This window comes from Capra hircus, chromosome 8, assembly GCF_001704415.2.
Source record: "Capra hircus breed San Clemente chromosome 8, ASM170441v1, whole genome shotgun sequence".
NCBI lineage: Eukaryota > Metazoa > Chordata > Mammalia > Artiodactyla > Bovidae > Capra > Capra hircus.
The window spans coordinates 85,525,945-85,547,046 of NC_030815.1; the positions used below are offsets into that span (position 1 = coordinate 85,525,945).

Below are 21,102 nucleotides of genomic sequence, written 5' to 3' on the forward strand. Positions count from 1 at the left end.
ACTGTGAAGAAAGCTGAGCGCCGAAGATTTGATGCTTTTGAACTGTGGTGCTGGAGAAGACTCTTGAGAGTCCGTTGGACTGCAAGGAGATCCAACCAGTCCATTCTGAAGGAGATCAGCCCTGGGATTTCTTTGGAAGGAATGATGCTAAAGCTGAAACTCCAGTACTTTGGCCACCTCATGCAAAGAGTTGACTCATTGGAAAAGACTCTGATGCTGGGAGGGATTAGGGGCAGGAGGAGAAGGGAACGACAGAGGATGAGATGGCTGGATGGTATCACTGACCTGACGGATGTAAGTCTGAGTGAACTCCAGGAGTTAGCGATGGACAGGGAGGCCCGGCGTGCTATGATTCACGGGGTCACAAAGAGCCGGAAATGATTGAGCGACTGAACTGAACTGAACCCTTAGAAATTTTAATTTCTAAGAAAACAGCAGTAAGCAATTGTGAACTGCTTGTTATACCAATATTTTTTGGTATAACCATGTGAATATATTTCATAATTTCCAGAAACATGCATTTCCTTATAACATAATAATGTTTTCTTAAAATCTGGTACATGACACGTTTCTAATAAATCTAAACATATTTGCTGCTGCTGCTGCTGCTAAGTTGCTTCAGTCGTGTCCGACTCTGTGCGACCCCATAGACGGCAGCCCATCAGGCTCCCCTGTCCCTGGGATTCTCCAGGCAAGAACATTGGAGTGGGTTGCCATTTCCTTCTCCAATGCATGAAAGTCAAAAGTGAAAGTGAAGTCGCTCAGTCGTGCCCGACTCTTAGCGACCCCATGGACTGCAGCCTATCAGGCTCCTTTGTCCATGGGATTTTCCAGGCAAGAGTACTGGACTGGGTTGCCATTGCCTTCTCTAAAACATATTTAGTTTTGCTATAATAAAAAGACAAAAATAAGTAAGAGACTTTAGCAATTAATATTTCAGTATTTTATCATATTTGGAAATGTTCTAGACTTTTAATGACTTTTCATCATTTAATTTTATTTACAGAAAAGTTGTACAGTTTTAAGTTACCAAATGATTTTGGAAGACATTTTAATGTTTTATCTCACTTCAGTTCAGTTCAGTTCAGTCGCTCAGTCGTGTCTGACTCTTTGCGACTGCATGAATTGCAGCACAGCAGGCCTCCCTGTCCATCACCAACTCCTGGAGTTCACTCAGACTGAAGTCCATCGAGTCAGTGATGCCATCCAGCCATCTCATCTTCTGTCGTTCCCTTCTCCTCCTGCCCCCAGTCCCTCCCAGCATCAGAGTCTTTTCCAATGATTCAACTCCTTCCAGGAGGTGGCCAAAGTATTGGAGTTTCATCTTCAGCATCATTCCTTCCAAAGAACACCCAGGACTGATCTCCTTCAGAATGGACTAGTTGGATCTCCTTGCAGTCCAAGGGACTCTCAAGGGTCTTCTCCAACACCACAGTTCAAAATCATCAATGCTTCGACGCTCAGCTTTCTTCACAGTCCAACTCTCACATCCTTACATGACTACTGGAAAAACCATAGCCTTGACTTGATGGACCTTTGTTGGCAAAGCAATGTCTCTGCTTTTTAACATGCTATCTAGGTTGGTCATAACTTTTCTTCCAAAGAGTAAGCGTCTTTTAATTTCATGGCTGTAGTCACCATCTGCAGTGATTTTGGAACCCCCCAAAATAAAGTCTGACACTGTTTCTGCTGTTTCCCCATCTATTTCCCATGAAGTGATGGGACCAGATGCCATGATCTTCGTTTTCTAAATGTTGAGCTTTAAGCCAACTTTTTCACTCTCCACTTTCACTTTCATCAAGAGGCTTTTTAGTTCCTCTTTACTTTCTGCCATAAGGGTGGTGTCATCTGCCTATCTGTGGTGACTGATATTTCTCCCAGCAACCTTGATTCCAGCTTATGCTTCTTCCAGCCCAGCATTTCTCATGATGTACTCTGCATATCTCACTTACTTTCATCTAAATCATTTGTCTCCCCAGATTATATTTAGATCACCTTTGAAAACTTCAGGTGACATCCAGTCCCTGGGGTCACAAAGATCCTCTGCAGAAGGAAATGGCAACCCACTTCACTATTCTTGACTGGGAAATCCCACGGACAGAGGAGTGTGGCGGGCTACACACCATGGGGTCTCAAAGGCGGGACTTAGAGACTAACAACAGAACAACACTTTTAAATATTTAAAATTGATTGCGCCCTTCTGGAGAGCAGTATGGCAGTGTTTACTGACATTAACATGCACACTGAGTAAAATCTGACTTTGAGGAAACTTGTTGGAAATATCCCAACATGCGCAGAAAGACATACACACATCCATGGTTACTGAGCATTGTTTGTAATAGGTGAAAAAGTGGTGGGGGAGGGGTGGTGGAGAAAGTGAGCCACCAGGGAAGCCCCCCAAAAGAAAAACGTTTAAATAAAATGTGATGAGAAATACACAGAACAAATTACAATAAATAGGCTTCTTCATTGATCATAAATATAAAATTTATAGCCCCCAAAAGAAAAAAGAATAGAAGACAATTGTGCAACAGTATTATCCCTATGCTCCCAGTTATATTTAAGAAATCCAACCGAAATATGCGCACATCAGGTTTGGATACCTATGCTCTTGAAGGTTCCACAGCTAACTGCTATACGGCTTAATACGTACATAGCCTTACACGGTAAGTGGTATAATAAGAATTGTTTTTTAAAAAAATTATAATGCATTCTTGCATTACTTACATAATTTAAAAGTAAAGAATATGTTTGTGACTGCATTAATAACTCCCTGAACCCAACTACCTGCCAAGAGGTAGGTTTATTACAACCCCTCCATCCCAAGAGCCCAGCACGGGGTCCAGCAGTTAATGGCCTGGCTGTGAACACGTGCTGCGGGGACCAGCCTGCGGATTCTCACCACTCCCCACATCCTAGAGAGATCCTAGAGTCACCACGCTTATTCTTCCTGAGACGACGCAGCCGCCAGCCATCCAAAACGCAGGCGCCAGAAGGCGGTGCCCACTCCCGGCAGCCCCGCCTCCCGGGCACCTAGACGTCACTGGGCCGCGCCGCTGAGTATCTGAAGGGCCTGCGATCTGCCTTCCGGAAGGGAACCCCGGCCGCTAACTATGGCGACCGTCGCGGAGCAGTGGGTACTGGTGGAGATGGTCCAGGCGCTCTACGAGGTGAGCTTGGCGACTTCAGGGGCTTACGACCACACCCAGCCCTGGGGAAGTGGGACGTTTTGTGTGGATTTTTGTGCTGAGGGCCTAGGCGGGCCTGGCCCAGTCACGCCCGGACCCTCGGCGTCGCTCCCTGGAAGGGCTCAGAGGCACACATTTCCCAGCTGCGGAATGTAGGGAGCGCGGGTGGGAGCCGAACTGGGGGGGGAAGGGGGGGGGGTCTCGATTTGCTCTCCAGCGAGCGGAGAGCCCTCTCCAGGTCCTGTCCGAATACAGGAGAGAGACTAGTCAGAAGCCAGAGCCGCTAAAACGGGAGAGATGGAAGTAGAATGGAAAATCTCAGTCTGGATAGGTCCCAGGGAAGACAGGTCCTTGGAACTGTGGAGCAGATAATAGGGGAAAAAATAATAAGTTGGAGTTTGTTTTTGTTGGGAGGTAGCCGAATGATTTGTTGGAAAGGAAGCCGAATGATTTAGGAATATGAAATAGCCATTCTTCCGCATACGTCCCATTTTCTGTCTTGCAGAGATACAACTACTTTAGTAAATCTTTGAAGAAAGACTAGTTAAGGGATGTTTATTGAAAGGCCAGCCATTTCAGGTAGTAAGATAATATAAAATTTAAATGTCGTTCTTGTAAAATGTTCATTCGACATTTAGTGAGTTTCCCTGCACTGTACAGTGGAACATTCTGATTGTTCTCTGAGCTGTTCAGTAGCCACTAAACATATGTGGCTCTTAGCACTTGAAAAGTGGCTAGTACCCCTAAAGGACTGAATTTTTCATTTTAATTTAGATGTGTATTTAAATAGTTGAGTGGTGCTAGTGACGATAGTATTGGGCAGCACAGATGTAAATACTAGAAGTAGTGCAGTGAGCAAACAGGTAAAAGTCGCTGTGCTTATGGATCTCACATTCATGTAACGTGAATCTCAGTTTTCTTTCGATAATTTTCTTGAAACTTAATATTGCACTTACTGGCAGCCGGTGATGATGAAAGATGCATCAGGACCCATCAGGACTTTCTGGAAAAAACAAAACAGTTAAGAAAGAGAATATGGCTTAGGAGATGTCCAGCCATAGGTTAATCACAGTGACTGTGAAAGTGAAAGTCACTCAGTCTTGTCCCACTCTTTGCGACTCCCTGGAATTCTCCAGGCCAGAATACTGGAGTGAGTAGCCTTTCCCTTCTCCAGAGGATATTCCCAACCCAGGGATCAAACCGAGGTCTCCCACATTGCGGTCGGAATCTTTACCTGCTGAGTCACAAGGGAAGCCCAAGAATACTGGAGTGGGTAGCCTATCCCTTCTCCAGCGGATCTTCCCCACCCAGAAATCCAGCTGGGGTCTCCTGCATTGCAGGTGGATTCTTTACCAGCTGAGCTATCAGTGACTTAAGAAGAGCCACTGAAATTTAAGATTTGTGTTTCAGAAATGAATAACTTCTACTGTATATTGTTGCTGCCTTTCTGAAGACTGCCCTTCGATTATGTAACTTCTCATACCTTAGTACTGACCATGAGTGAGCCTTGAGAGAAGTCCTCCTGGATGTCTTTCCTAGGGAAGAAAAGAACTTGCATTTATAATTTGTATTAATTCACTAGACATTTCAGCTTTTCTTAGGATGATGTCTTTGTGGGGTGGAATGTTTAACTAGTGACTTGGATATTTGTTTGTCAGCTATAATCCAATTATTGATAAAACCAAAAGGGTTTTTTTTTTTTTTTAGTAGAGCACTTATTCTTAAATGAACTATATTCAGGAGGGATCAGCAAATTTAAAAAAAAATAATCTTAGAGAGATTTCTGGTTTTGCTTCTAATTTCTGTGTACCTTGGATATAGAATTTAAGGAGTCTTGTTGTGTACCCATACATAGATAACATGTATGCAGTTTTAAAGGTACCTGTGCAGTGATCTGAAAGTTTATGTATGCATTTGTCCTCAGTTTCCCTGTCACCACCTCAGAATTTCTTGAACTACTGTGACTCGTCACTTTCTAATGCTTTACAGTAGTTTGTATTTACATTTCTGCTGCTACTGCTGCTGAGTCGCTTCAGTTGTGTCTGACTCTGTGTGACCCCATAGATGGCAGCCCACCAGGCTCCCCCGTCCCTGGGATTCTCCAGGCAAGAACACTGGAGTGGTTTGCCATTTCTTCTCCAGTGCACGAAAGTGAAAAGTGAAAGTGGAGTCGCTCAGTTGTGTCCGACTCTTAGTGACCTCATGGACTGCAGCCTACCAGGCTCCTCCGTCCATGGGATTTTCCAGGCAGTAGTCCTGGAGTGGGTTGCCATTGCCTTCTCCTATTTACATTTCTAAATACCTCTTTTAAATGACTTTCCAATGACAACCTATTGGAATACAGCACTCCATAACTGATTGATGGTGGTTTAGTTGATATCTGGAATCTTCTACATGTACTTGGTGTGTTTAGTTGTATAAAACATAAAAGTCAGCTAGCTTGGCCTTTATCCTGGAAATGTGCAGTTGAAAAGAAGACCTGACATGGATAATTTCATTAAGGTAACTTTTTGCCTGTTGACACGGAAAACACTACATACTTTTGGGGAACTATGGTAGAAAAGAGACATGCTATTTCTTTAAGCGTTAATAAAGTCTTTCTGCCATTTTCCAAGGAGAATTTAAAGAGGCTTATCAGGGATACAGAAAATGTAGTAAGATGTGCAAAATTCTTTGAAAATTGTGGAAACTGGTTTCCAAACAGTTTTCAGTTCATCCATGGTATGTGAAGTGATAGAAGGCTTGTGACGCTGCAAAATGTTTGTTACAGTCATTTCCTACTAGTAAAAATACAAACTACCTGAAGGATCTGATAGTTAATATTGTTTAATTATTGAAATTCTGTGTCAGATTTTATTAAAAAAATTTTTTTTTATTCCTAAAGATGGTTTAAAGCTGCAGTTTTAGAGATTTTTTCATGTTAGGAGAAACCCTTCTGTTAGAAATGGGAAATGGAATGAGCAGACATAAAGTGAGTTTTGGAAGTAAATCTTCAGAAGTAATAAATAGGTTTTGTAAGGGTCATGGGTAGTAGTATATGCAGGTACATTAAATTATATGTGCAGGTTTGGAAATATTTGTTTATTTCTTGTTTTTGTTTTGCTTTTGTTTTTTGACTCACTCCTAGGCTCCTGCTTATCATCTTATTTTAGAAGGAATTTTAATACTCTGGATAATCAGACTTCTTTTCTCTAAAACTTACAAATTGCAAGAACGATCTGATCTTACACTCAAGGTGAGAAGTTAAATTTCTATTTTATTATTTGGTGTATGATTATAGTTGCTGCATCTTTCAAAAAGGACTTGTGGTGGCTCAACTATATGTGTTAAAATGTTTTCTGGAATGTAAGGAAAACAAGAATGAAATATCAGGGTAAACAAATTACAAAGAATCCAGGGATAAAGTAAGTACACAAAGGAGTACCATGTTACAGGCCTTTATATTTTGCTAGGAATAAACAGCAGTCTGGAAACGTACTAGATGCTAGAAGGGAAACATGGGCTACTGCTAAATTGCCAGTGTCCACCTGTAAGATTACATGAGTTGCTTGGGAAAAGCAGCACTGTTTCTCAAGTCTGAATGAAAGTTTTCCCGGTGGTCTTCATAAAAGAGATTCAGAGTCAGAGAGAATCCTCTCCATCCTGCCACTCTCCACCTTCCCACCCCAAATCAAATTTTGATGTGTTCTGTATGGTAAAGGACCCAGCTCAAGCCCAAGTTGGGCAAACTTTCGGAAGAAGGGTCAAGAGGACTTTCAATGCTGCCCCTCTGGGGGCTGTTGTTAGTGTGGAGGACCAAGGGGTTTGTGGAATCCTCCACCTTCTCATGCATGTAGGAACACTGAGTAAGTGTGCCCCAGGTATGAGAGGGGAAGAGCAGTTTTGACTGCAGCATGGTGTCTGTGACTTTGATTGTTTCCCTGTCCAGCTTCTATAGCAATATGCCAGAATACTTAGAGATAGGTACAGTTAGAGATGTTTTCCCGCAAAAGTGCCTAAAACTTCAGTTCAGAAGTTCACAAGTGTAGCACAAAGATGGGCACTGCTCTTTTCTTTGCTTACTGGAGCATTTACAGGAGAAGGTGCAAGTGGAATGGAATTACAGCAATGTGGCAAGTGTTTCCTTGTTTTCACTGGCTGGCCCTTGCTGTCTTGATCATTAATGTTTATCATAAGATGGTCAGACAGTATCCCCTCTAGGGGATATGCAGCAAGTGACTCTTAGGGCAAATAAGTTTAGGAAACCTGGGTAAAGCAAACTAAAGAGGTGTCTCATTGCATGATTTCTTATATAAAAGGTTTTTTATACACCAGTGGCTATTTGAACCTCTGGAGAGATACCCTAAACTTGACCACAGATCCTCACCCCTGCCTTTTTTTATGGCACACTAATCCTTGTGGGATTAGTGTACCATAGAACACTCTTTTGATGGTATTACAGTAAGATTGAGTCATCCAGCCTAGAAGTCCTGTCTTCTTTTTTTTCCCTTGCTATTTAGGAACTCCATGTGAATGATTACGTGGCCATGGAACAGATTTCTAGCCCAGCTGTTTAAGGGGTTGATCATTCCTAATATTTAAGCATATCAGTCTACACATATGTGCATTTTGAAAGAATAATGCCTAAACATAATTTTAGAATAACCTTCTAAAAGCAAAACTAGAGCAAGATTCAGTAGTCACTGACATCTTACCCTAAAAGCTGTGGAAGAAAAAAAAAAAAAAAAAGGAAAAACAACTGTGTGAGCGTTTCTAAAGCTTAACTTAATGGCAGCAAAGAAGAAATGCCCTTCTCAGTTTTACAGATGTGCAGAGTCTCTTGAATACCAGGCAATCTTGAATTGATTCTGTCTCCATGGTAGCCAGTGGACTGTGTGTGTGTATCACACGTGCTCCAGGCTTGTTCAGGCTACTGTTCTTCCATGCAATTGATTTATGCAGCTAAGCATTTTTGAGTCCCTGAGCCTTAAGTGAGATGCTCCTGGCCATGCCCTAGAGTTGCCTGTTAGGAGAAACATACACAGAAGCATTTAACAGGAGTGTGGAAATAGAAATATTAAGAGTGGGCTTCTCTAAGGCTAGAATTGCTGTTTCTGTCATGTTCATCAGGTGTGCCTCATCTCATCGTGTACATCCAGAGTACATTTTCAAAATTACACTTCCTTTTCTAGTTCAAGAAAGGATAAGAAACTCAAAATAGTCAAAATACCTGTAATGCGAGAAATAATAGGTAAAAGGAATAAAGTGGCTTTCTGTGAGAAATTTCCAAACAACTAAATCCTATTATAATAATTATTATTAGAGAGTCTTTTGCTGTATTTCAGTTGCTTCTGAATCCTTGCCAGTGGCTTATAGAAACAGTGCTTTGTAGTCTAGTTGATCCCTTCCTATGACTATCATGCCTATAAGAACCTAAGGTATGGCTGTCTGTAATATTTTGCAAGAGGCTGAGGTCACTTAACCTGCAGTCGTGCTTCTTATCTTTGTGTTGTAGACTTTCTGTTTTATCATCAGTAGCAGTTATACTTCCTACAGTGAAAAATTCTGAACAGAAATAAAATTAAAAAAAATTTTCCTTCACCCAGGAAGTTTCATGGGAAAAGAGCCTTTAGTCTGAGTTGAGAAAAGAGGTGAGGGGTTAAGTGCACAAAACTCAGTAGTGATTTAGTGTCGTTTCCAGCCACAGCATCTGGGCCGCTTTCTAGCAGCGTGTTCATTACAATGACATCATTACAACAAACAGTTTAGATACTGCTAGAGTTGCTGTCCCAGCAGCAGCAGCAGCAAGTAGCACTGCACTGTATTTTAACTGCTTTTCTCTTGTAGGAAAAGGAAGAACTGATTGAAGAGTGGCAACCAGAGCCTCTTGTTCCTCCTGTCTCAAAAGACCATCCTGCTCTCAACTACAACATTGTTTCAGGGTAAATTGGTTTTGCTAGTCAAGGGCTGGTGTTTGGTTTCCTGAAAGTAAATTCAGCAAAGTATATGTTGATTTATATAGTATTTCCTTTTTAACTGAAATAAGACGTTCAGAAATTTTTGGAGATCGGAAATGCCCTTTAATAGTCTCCAGTTTGGGTTTCAGAGTTTGTCTCTTTAAAACAACATATCTATTTTTCAAAGTAATACAGACATATAATATTTCAGATGGTGAGACGGTGAAATGAAAACAGCATTCCTCCTTTTTCCCACCGGTTTGTTTCCGATTTTATATCTGTTGTAAATCTTTATAACTAGATAGTAATGGTATGCTTGCACCACTGTTTCTTGATTGATTAGTATAGACAGTCCCTGTTGACTCTCACAGCATGAATTATGAAACTTCAACTCACTTACGCTAGTCCCTCCTGGCTTCCAGTGTTTTATCTGTTTTTATGTTTAGTTCTGTTTCAGTATAGAGAAAATACTAGACACATAGTATCCACCATCAAGAAGTAAGAGGTATTAACATTTTGCTGTTTACTTCAAATCTGTTTTTTAAAAGAAATAGAGCATTAGAAATATAGTTGATCCTTGAACAGTATGGCAAGGCTGCTGACCCTCCATGCAGTCAAAAACCTACATCTAGATTATAGTCAGCCCTCCAGATACGTGGTTTTAATACATCCCTCCAGATACGTGGTTTTACTGCTATTTACCATCTTGAAGTTGGTGGATGTTCCTTTGCTTATATTTATACTTTTACAACAATATGCCTGTTGCCGTGAAAGTTTTCAGTATTTGTTTAAAAACTTTGATGCAGCATGTTCTCCTGAGAGAGCTTCCCAGGTGGCTTAGTGGTAAAGAATCTCCCTGCCAGTGCAGCTGATGCAGGACATGTGGGTTCAGTCTCTGGCTCGGGAAGATCCCCTGGAGAAGGAAATGGCAACCTACTCCAGTATTCTTGCCTGGGAAATCCCGTGGACAGAGGAGCATGGAGGGCTACAGTCCATTAGGTTGCAAAGAATCAGACACCACTGAGCAACATTTTCCTGAGACTGTCCTTCTACTTCTGGTCTGACATGAGAGAGGCTTGTATTCTTCACTTTGGTGAATTTCTTTGGTCTTAACGAAAGTTTTACTTGTTCTTAAATCAAACTTACCAATCATTAATGTTATGATCATAAAATCCTTCCTACCTCAGATGTCTAATTTGCCTGTTTTCTGTATGACAGTCACTTGTCCCAACATAAATGGTTGAATAATCCGTTTTTACCTACTGATTGGAAATTTCCTTACTTTCATGTGTCATGTTCATCACTCATTCTTGTCCACCTCCTTTGTCATATCCTTCTCCAGGGGATCTTTCTGACCCAGGGATCGAACCTGGGTCTCCTGCATTGCAAGTAGATTCATTACCATCTGAGCTACCAGGGAAGCCTCGATCTGTTAAGTTCCCTTATATAAGATCTCTTTCTGGCTTTCTTTCTGTTCTTTTGGTGTATTTGTTCTCCCTGTGCCAGAACCTCGTTTGTGTTGTTCAGTCGCTAAGTCATATCCAACTCTTTGCAACCCCGTGAACTACAGAACACGAGGTTTCCCTGTACTTCACTTTCTCCCTAAGTTTGCTTAAATTCATGTCCGTTGAGTCAGTGATGCTGTCTAACCACCTCATCCTCTGCTTCCCCCTTCTCCTTTTACCTTCAGTCTCTCCGAGCATCAGGATCTTTTCCAGTGAGTTGGCTTTTCGAATCAGGTGGCAAAGTATTGGAGCTTTAGCTTCAACATAAGTCCTTCCAATGAATATTCAGGGTTGACTGAATCCTTTAGGATTGACTGCTTTGATCTCCTTGCAGTCCAAGAGAATCTTAAGAGTCTTACCCAGCACCACAATTCAAAAGCATCAATTCTGGGAAGCTCAGCTTTCTTTATGGTCCAACTCCAGATCCATACACAACTACTGGAAAAACCATAGCTTTGACTATACGGACCTTTGTTGGCAAAGTGATGTCTCTGCTTTTTATATACTGTCTAAGTTTCTCATAGATTTTCTTTCACTGAGCAAGCATCTTTTAACTTCATAGCTGCAGACACTGTCCGCAGCCCAGGAAAACAAAATTTGTCAGTGCTTCCACTTTTTACCCTTATGTTTGCCATGAAGTGATGGGACCAGATTCCATGATCTTAGTTTTTGAATGCTGAGTTTCAAGCCGGCTTTTTCGTTCTCCTCTTTCACCCTCATCAAGAGTCTCTTTAGTTGCTCTTTACTTTCTGCCATTAGAGTGATATCATCTGCATATTTGAAGTTGTTGGTATTTCTCCCAGCAATCTTGATTTCTGCTTGTGATTCAACCAGCCTGGCATTTTGCATAATTATTCCACATATAAGTTAAATAGGCAGGGTGACAATATACAGTCTTGTTGTACTCCTCTCCCAGTTTTGAACCAATCCGTTATTCCATGTCTGGTTCTAACTGTTGCTTCTTGACCTTCATACAGGTTTCTCAGGAGACAGGTGCGGTGGTCTGGTCTGTTTAAGAATTTTCCACAGTCTGTTGTGATCTACACAGTCAAAGGCTTTAGCATAGTCAATAAAGCAGAAGTAGATTTCTTTTTTCCTAGAACTCTCTTGCTTTCTCTGTGATCCAACAGATAATGGTAATGTGATCTCTGCTTCCTTTGCCTTTTCTAAATCCAGCTTATGTATCTAGGTTCATGTACTGCTGAAGCCTGGCTAAAGGATTTTGAGCGTAACCATGCTAGCATGTGAAATGAACTCAGTGGTAGGGTAGTTTGAACATTCTTTGGTATTGCCCTTTTTGGGGATTGGAATGAAAACAGACCTTTTCCCATCTTGTGGCCACTGCTGAGTTTTCCAAATTTGCTGACATATGAGTGCAACGCTTTAACAGCATGATCTTTTAGGATTTGAAATAGTTCAGCTGGAATTCCATCACTTCCACTAACTTTGTAGCAGTGCTTCCTAAGGCCCTCTTGACTACAGTCCAGGATGTCTAGTTCTAGGTGAGTGATCACACCATTGTGGTTATCTCGGTCAAGACCTTTTTGTGTAGTTCTTTTGTATATTCTTGCTACCTCTTCTTAATCTCTTCTGCTAATGTTAGGTCCTTAGTGTTTCTGTCCTTTTTCCTGCCCATCTTTTCATGAAATGTTTCCTTGTTATCTTTGGTTTCCTTGAAGAGATCTCTGGTCTTTCCCATTCTACTGTTTTCCTCTGTTGCTTTGTGTTGTTCATTTAAGAAGCCCTTATCTCTCCCTGCTGTTTTCTGGAACTCTGCATTCAGTTGGGCATGTCTTTTCCTTTCTCCCTTGCCTTTTGCTAATCTTTCATTAGCTATTTGTGAAGCCTCCTCAGACAACCACTTTGCCATCTTGCGTTTCTTTTTCTGCAGACGGTAAAGCGTCTGCCTGCAATGTGGGAGACCCAGGTTCGATTCCTGGGTCGGAAAGATCCCCTGGAGGAGGAAATGGCAATCCACTCCAGCACTCTTCCCTGGAAAATCCCATGGACGGAGGAACCTGATAGGCTATACAGTCCATGGGGTTGCAAAGAGTCGGACATGACTGAGCAACTTCACTCACTCACTCACTCACTCACTCCTGTTCAGTTCAGTTCAGTGCAGTTCAGTTGCTCAGTTGTGTCTGACTCTTTGCGACCTCATGAATTGCAGCACACCAGGCCTCCCTGTCCATCACCAACTCCCGGAGTTCACCCAAACTCATGTCCATTGAGTTGGTGATGCCATCCAGCCATCTCATCCTCTGTCGTCCCCTTCTCCTCCTGTCCCCAATCCCTCCCAGCATCAGTCTTTTCCAGTGAGTCAACTCTTCACATGAAGTGGCCAAAGTACTGGAGTTTCAGCTTTAGCATCATTCCTTCCAAAGAACACCCAAAACTGGTCTCCTTTAGAATGGACAGGTTGGATCTCCTTGCAGTCCAAGGGACTCTCAAGAGTCTTCTCCAACACCACAGTTCAAAAGCATCAATTCTTCGGCATTCAGCTTTCTTCACAGTCCAACTCTCACATCCATACATGACCACAGGAAAAACCATAGCCTTGACTAGACAGACCTCTGTTGGCAAAGTAATGTCTCTGCTTTTGAATATGCTATCTAGGTTGGTCACAACTTTCCTTCCAAGGAGTAAGCATCTTTTAATTTCATGGCTGCAGTCACCATCTGCAGCCTCCTGTACAGTGTTAGAAACCTCCGTCCACAGTGTTATTTGTTTTTCTTATGCCAGAACTTTATTTATACCACTAGGTTAATAATAGGTCTTGGCTAGCATGGATCCTTAACCTTCTTCAGAATTGTCTAGGCTGTTTTTTGACTCTTCACTAATAGTTTAGGTTTAGCTGATCAGATTTGACCAGAAAATGAATTTGAACATTTGACTAGTAATGCATTGAATTTGTGGATTAATTTGGAGAGAACTGGCATATTGCTAATGCTGAATCTCATCACCATATACCTTATGTATAACTTGTATATTTAGGTCTTTCATGTTTCTGAGAAAAGTTGGATAACGTTTTTCATAAAGATTTTGCTTAACTTTTCTTATTTTTGTTTTGAAACATGATAGATTCACATGAAGTCATAAGAAATAATACAGATAGATTCCATATACCCTTCATCATGTCCCCCAGTGGTAACATCTTGCTTAACTATAGTACAGTATCACAGCCAGGAGATTGACGTTGCTTATCTTTTAATAGCTTTATCTCCAGATACCAGAGAGTTTTCATTTCTGTCATGAAGAGCATCATTTTCTTCTTGTTTCTGTGTTATCGCACTGGCTAGGATACTTTCTATACAGTGTTGAATAGGAGTGGTAAGAAAGACTTCTGTGTCCTGTTCCTGACAGCTTTTAAGGGATAACCTGTATGGTGTTACAGGCCTTCCTTTCTCATCCTAATTTGCTAAAGGAACTTTTTGTTAGTTTTAAAATCAGAGTATTAAATTTTATTGAATCTGTTGAGATGACTGTGAGTCTTCTCTGCTAATCCATTACTGTTTTAAATTGTACTGATTGATTTTTTACATTAATTAAGCACAGACATAAAATTTCTTGAGAAAATTGCAAGCAACCATGCCACTCATCGTCACTCAGATTCTGACTTGGTAGTCTTGCAGAACGATGGAGATTTACCCTCTGGAAAGGCTAAATATAAATGAAAAGTCCGAAGGATGTGTTAGGGAACGGGTGCCCTTCTGAAAACAGAATGTAAGTAAAATGTTTATAATGAATAGTAGGGATGCTGATTACATTTCCTCCATCTCAGCTCTTAGAGAAAGTTGGCAACCAGATTTATACCTCATATATACCAAAGGAATTCTCTTTGGTGAAACTTGAAGTCAAGAGAATAAAAACAGAAAATTTTGAGCTTAGGGTTTCCACAGATGAACTCATGTCTGATTATTATAGAGTGAAGCCCACTGTGAATCAAGAAGCCAGGCCTATTTACATAGTGCTTCCAATTAGTTTCCTTGTGGCTCATATGGTAAAGAATCTGCCTGTAATGAGAGAGACTTGCGTTCAATCCCTGGGTCAGGAAGAGCCCTTGGAGAATGGCTACCCACTCCAGTATTCTTGCCTGGAGAATTCCATGGACTGAGGTGCCTGGCAGTCTACAATCATGGGATTGCAAGGAGTCGGTCATGACTGAGCAACTAACTAACACTTTCACTTTTTTTCTTTCCAGTTAGCATTTCAGTGTCTTATTCTTAAAAATGGGTAGACAGCCTTAAATTATGGTCCATTGATTTTCAACAAAGTGCCAAGACAATTCAGTAGGGAAAGACTCGCCTGTTTTAACGAATGGTGATGGCACAACTGGATAGAAATATATAAAAGAATGATGACAGACCTCAAACTCACAACATGTGTAAAAATTAGCTCAAAATTAATCACAGGCCTGAATTTAAGAGCAAAAATTATAAATGCTTGGTAGAAGAAAGAAAACAAAAGAGTAATTCTTTGTAATCTTGGGTTGGGCAAAGATTTTTAGATATGACACACAAAGCACAAGCAGCCAAAGGAAAAATAGATAAACTGCAACTCATTAAAATTAAAAACATCTGGGCTTCAGAGTCCGCTGTCAGAGAAATAATACAAAACCCTGCAAAATGGGAGAAGATATTTTCAAGCCATCTATTTGTTAAGGGGCTAGTATCCAAAATAATAATACATTAGAAAACTCTTACAACTTAGTGATAAACCCTATTTAAGCATGACTATTTGGTTAATTTTTATTAATTGTTGGGTGGTTCTTTTTTTTTTTTTTTTTTGCTAATATTTGGTACTTTTAGTATCAGTATTAGAAAACGGCTTTAGTCTTTTCCCTTACTATGCTGGCCCAGGTTTGGAATCAGAAATTTAGTAGTTTTGTAATTTTCTTGGCAATAATATGTATTTGTTGTTTGTTCTGTTGAGCATAGACTTTTAATCATGAATTTAATGTCTTCAGTGAGTTTGTAAAGCCGTTTCTGTTTCCTTTATGAGTAAGTTTTGGTTATTGTCATTTAGTAATTGTTCATTTCTTGTGTTTTCAAATGCTTTTGCATGAAGTAGTTCATAGAATTTCTCAAACAGTTATATGTAAAAAAATATATGTATATAATATATAAAATATATATGTGTGTGTGTGTGTTAGTCACTTAGCTGTGTCCAACTCTTTGTTATCCTATGGACTATAGCTTGCCAGGCTCCTCTGTCCATGGGATTCTCCAGGCAAGAATGCTGGAGTGGATTGCCATTTCCTTCTCCAGGGGATCTTCCTGACCCAGGGATCAAATCCAGGTCTCCTGCATTGCAGGCAGATTGTTTATCATCTGAGCTATAGGGAAGTCCTCCTCATATGTAATATAATATATATGCTATATATATATACATGCTATATATATATATACACACACACACAACTTTATATACAGATTGTAGAACAACACATCTGTGGGGTTTGTGTCTGCATTGCAGTCATTTGTGTCTCCTTTCTCACTCACATTTGCTAAAGGTTTGTCCTCTGGTTTAGTTCAGTCTCTGTATTATTTTCTTCATCTTGGGCCTTTCTTGCAGACACAGGTATTGACCTTCTCTTCAGCACTGTTCTCATCAGCACTCATGTAGACAGCATTCTCATTTGCTTTTTTCTTTGTTTCCTTTATCCCTAGCACCTGCATCTGTTCTCTGCCAGTAATGTATCTCGCTGTAATGCTTGTATTTTACTTCGTTTATTATTTTATGTCATTAAAAACATGTATTTTATTATTTTTAGCATGTATAGATTCTTGAAACTAATCTTAATGTTTTATGAATGTGTGTTTTTAATTTTGTGCTCTAGATTCCATTCTGATTTTTTTTTAAACAAGTTTTTTACTCAACACAATTTTTCGACAAATGTTTGAGTTCCTGCTGTGTTCAAGGAATATGCTGAGCATGTACAGTAAATCAAAATCTTAGTTCTCTTAGGCCAGGCAGACCAAAATTGAAGTAAATATAGTGTTAGCTGGTGTTGAGTGGTATAAAGAAATATGAGGCAGCACAGAGAGTGGAATTGCTAAGTGTACTTCTCACCATTTCTTCTGACTGCTACATATGATTCTGTTGTATATGGCCACCATGTTTTACTTAGCTATTTGCCTTGTGATATATACCACAGCTGCCTCTACTCCCCAGTGCTGCAAACAGCATGGTTATTAAACCTGATTGATATCCTGTTGACCTGTTTGAGTCTCTCTAGGGGTTGTGGGCCCAGCAGGAGAATCATGATGTAGGAAAGTCCCAGAGGGAAATGAGACAGGTGTATCAGTTCAGTCACTCAGTCATGTCCGACTCTTTGCGATCCCATGAATTCAGCACGCCAGGCCTCCCTGTCCATCACCAACTCCCGGAGTTCATTCAAACCCACGTCCATTGAGTTGGTGATGCCATCCAGCTATCTCATCCTCTGTCTTCCCCTTCTCCTCCTGCCTCCAATCCCTCCCATCATTAGAGTCTTTTCCAATGAGTCAGCTCTTCGCATTAGGTGGCCAAAGTATTGGAGTTTCAGCTTCAGCATCATTGCTTCCAAAGAACACCCAAAACTGGTCTCCTTTAGAATGGACTGGTTGGATCTCCTTGCAGTCCAAGGGACTCTCAAGAGTCTTCTCCAACACCACAGTTCAAAAGCATAAATTCTTCGGCGCTCAGCTTTCTTCACAGTCCAGCTCTCACATCCATACATGACCGCAGGAAAAACCATAGCCTTGACTAGACGAACCTTTGTTGGCAAAGTAATGTCTCTGCTTTTTAGTATGCTATCTAGGTTGGTCATAACTTTCCTTCCAAGGAGTAAGCATCTTTTAATGTCATGACTGCAATCACCATCTGCAGTGATTTTGGAGCCCCCAGAAATAAAGTTTGACACTGTTTCCACTGTTTGCCCATCTATTTCCCATGTGATGGGACTAGATGCCATGATCTTCGTTTTCTAAATGTTGAGCTTTAAGCCAACTTTTTCGGTCTCCTCTTTCACTTTCATCAAGAGGCTTTTAGTTCCTCTTCACTTTCTGCCATAAGGGTGGTGTCATCTGCATATCTGAGGTTATTGATATTTCTCCCGGCAACCTTGATTCCAGCCTGTGCTTCCTCCAGCCCAGCGTTTCTCATGATGTACTCTGCATATAAGTTAAATAAGCAGGGTGACAATATACAGCCTTGACGTACTCCTTTTCTTATTTGGAACCAGTCTATTGTTCCATGTCCAGTTCTAACTGTTGCTTTGGTACCCAATTCGTGGACAACATTGTTTTATTTTGCATTTCTCTGATTATTTGAGCCATTAAGTATATTTTTATCTACTTATTAGCTGTTGGAGCTTTTCCCTTCTGTGAATGCCTACTAGTATCTTCTACTTCTTTTTCTACCTAATTCCCAGCCTACTTTTCAATTATCAGGAATCCCCAATATTGTGTAGATTTTAATTCTTGGTTAGTTACTGTGTAGTGATTTATTACAATGATTCTAAGAAAGTTTTTTTTCTTTCTATTTTAAGATCTCTAAAATGGATATGAATCTTACAGCTGCTGAGAGTCATTCTTACCTGGGGGCAGTTGGGGTGGTATCATTTCTTAGCACTGATGAACTTGATCATGGCTATACTCACTGCCAACACCTCAGTTGAGTTACGTGGCCATAAGTTGTATAAGACAGCTGATGGAAGGAGAAATGCTCACATTCCTCCAGACGGATGAACAGAGGCTGTTGGGACTATGGCTTTGAGCATTCCTTTGTCAAATTCCTGCTGTGTTTGGATAATAAGAGCTTACTTTCTAGAAACACGTGATTCAATTGAGGAAAGATTAAATTAGAAGTTTAGTCCAATAGGAAAGTTCCAGCACGAAATTTAGGAATGGGTGATACTGACTTGTCAGGTAATCTCAGAGATGATAGTGGAGCATCCTCCTAAGCACTACCAGGATACTCCCGTTAGTACAGAGTGTGAATACCTGTGAAATCCATGATGTAGCAGGGAGCAGTCAGTCAGAACTGCTGACTAAAAGTTAGGAATGTCTTAACTGATTCATCTTGTTTATATTTTTCCATACATAGGTGTGAAAGTAGAATGACAAAAATCTGTGTCAGGAATGCCTTTTCATTAAATATAACCTGAAACACATATAATAAGAAAACTGTCATTACATTTTAATTGGCCATGTCTTTCTTCCTTAGTGGTAGATAAAATACAGTCAATGCCATCTTGGATTCATGAAATACAACAAATTTCTATCACCCATCTCTTAGTTTTGTCTGTGGTATCTTCACTGAACCAAAATTCTTAGTTTTAACTTGGTCATATCCATCCATTTTAGCCTCATGGTTTGTGTTTGGAGACTTGCTCTAGAAATCATTTCCTCTTCCAAGGTCACAAAGACTTTCTAAATTTTCTTCTGTTATCTTTTTCAGACTACTCTTTAGGCTTTTAAAATGCCTGGAATTCACCTTTGTATATGGTTATTCAATTATATTTTTTCCCATTTAGAACAAAATATGTATAACTTAGTAGTGGGTGCAGCTGCTGTTGTTTGCAGATATTTATATATAGGCATATCTCATTTTATTGCACTTTGCTTTGTTGTCCTCCTGTGTGTGTGTGTGTGTGTGTGTGTGTGTGTGTGTGTGTGTATACGCAGTCAGTCATGTCCAACTCTTTGTGATCCCATGGACTGTAGCCTACCAGGCTCCTCTGTCCATGGAATTTTCCAGGGAAGAATATTGGAGCAGGTTGCTGTTTCCTACTCCAGGGGATCTTCCCAACCCAGGGATCAAACCCACGTCTCATGTGATTCCTGCATTGGCAGGCGGATTCTTTACCACTCTACCACCTGGGAATTCCATTGCACTCCCATAGATACTGCATTTTTTACAGATTAAAAGTTTGTGGCAATGGGTGTTCTTTGGAAGGAATGATGCTAAAGCTGAAACTCCAGTACTTTGGCCACTTCATGTGAAGAGTTGACTCATTGGAAAAGACTCTGATGATGGGAGGGATTGGGGGCAGGAGGAGAAGGGGACGACAGAGGATGAGATGGCTGGATGGCATCACCGACTCGATGGACGTGGGTTTGAATGGACTCCAGGAGTTGGTGATGGACAGGGAGGCCTGGCGTGCTGCAATTCATGGGGTCGCAAAGAGTCGGACACGGCTGAGTGACTGAACTGAACTGAACTGAACTGTGTTGTCAGATGATGGTTGTCATTTGTTACCAATAAAGTATCTTTTAAAAATTAGAAAATAATTTTTTTTTGTTTTATTAAGATATACTTGACATATAGCACTATATAAGTTTTAGATGTACAGCATAATGATTTGACTTACATAGATCATGAATCGATTACCACATTAAGTTTAGTGAGCATACATCATCTCATACAGATTCAAAATTAAATAGCAATTTTTTTTTCCTTCTGAGGAAAACAAGTTTTAGTCTCAACAATATTCATATATAATTTAACATCAGTGTTAACGTTATTTGTCATGTTGTACATGCATTACAGGCAGATCCTTTATGATCTGAGCCACCAGGGAGCTCGTTACATCCCCAGTACTTAATTACCTTATACCTGGGAGTTTGTACCTTTTGATCACCTTAATCCAATACCCCCTCTCCCTAACCTGCCTCTGGTAACCACAAATCTGATCTCTTTTCCTATGAGTTTGTTTCTTTTTGAAGTATGATTGACTTAAAACACTATGTTAGTTCCTGGTATACAACATGGTGATTTTTTTTTTTATACATCTCAGAATGATCACAATGATGAATCGAATTACCATTTATCACCATACAAAGATACTACAATAATCATTAACTGTATTCCCCCACTGTACATTTCATATCCGTGACTCATTTATTTTATAATTGAAAATTTGTACCTTTGTACCTTCCTCACCCATTTTTTCTCATTCCCCCACCCTTCCTTCCCTCTGGCTGTGACTCTGCTTCTCTGTGACTGCTTCTGTTTTGTTTGTTCATTTGTTTTGTTTTTCAGATTCCACATGTAAGTGAAATCATACATATTTGTCTTTCTCTGACTTACTCCACTCAGCATCATAATACCCTGTACATCTATTCATGTTCTCACAAGTGACAAGATTTTGTTCTCTTTTTTTGGCTAAGTAATACTCCTTTGTATGCATGTGTGTGCACGCACACACACACGCACATGCGTACATACACATTTATTACATCTTCTTTATCCAGACTGATGGGCACTCAGATTGCTTTCGAATCTGAGCTATTGTAAATAATGCTGAAATAAACATGAGTGTGGAAAATATTTGCTAATGAGTGTTTTTGTTTTCTTTAGATAAATACCCAGGGTTAGAATTGCTATATTGTATGATAGCTCCATTTTTAATTTTTGAAGTGATTCCATGCTGTCTTCCATAGTGGCTGCACCAATCTACATTCCCACAAATAGTGCATTCCTATTTCT

The 21,102-nt window shown here is 40.3% G+C and overlaps 1 protein-coding gene across 1 annotated transcript in view; it reads left to right on the forward strand.

The window, feature by feature from the left end:
* The window catches only part of SPTLC1 (serine palmitoyltransferase long chain base subunit 1), a 65,474-nt gene continuing 47,411 nt past the window's right edge, over positions 3,040-21,102 (forward strand). The window contains exons 1-3 of the mRNA XM_005684181.3: positions 3,040-3,170; positions 6,316-6,423; positions 9,015-9,109. Of these exons, the coding sequence (XP_005684238.1) occupies positions 3,114-3,170; positions 6,316-6,423; positions 9,015-9,109 (260 nt within the window). The 5' untranslated portion in view covers positions 3,040-3,113. The remainder of the gene's footprint in view (positions 3,171-6,315; positions 6,424-9,014; positions 9,110-21,102) is intronic.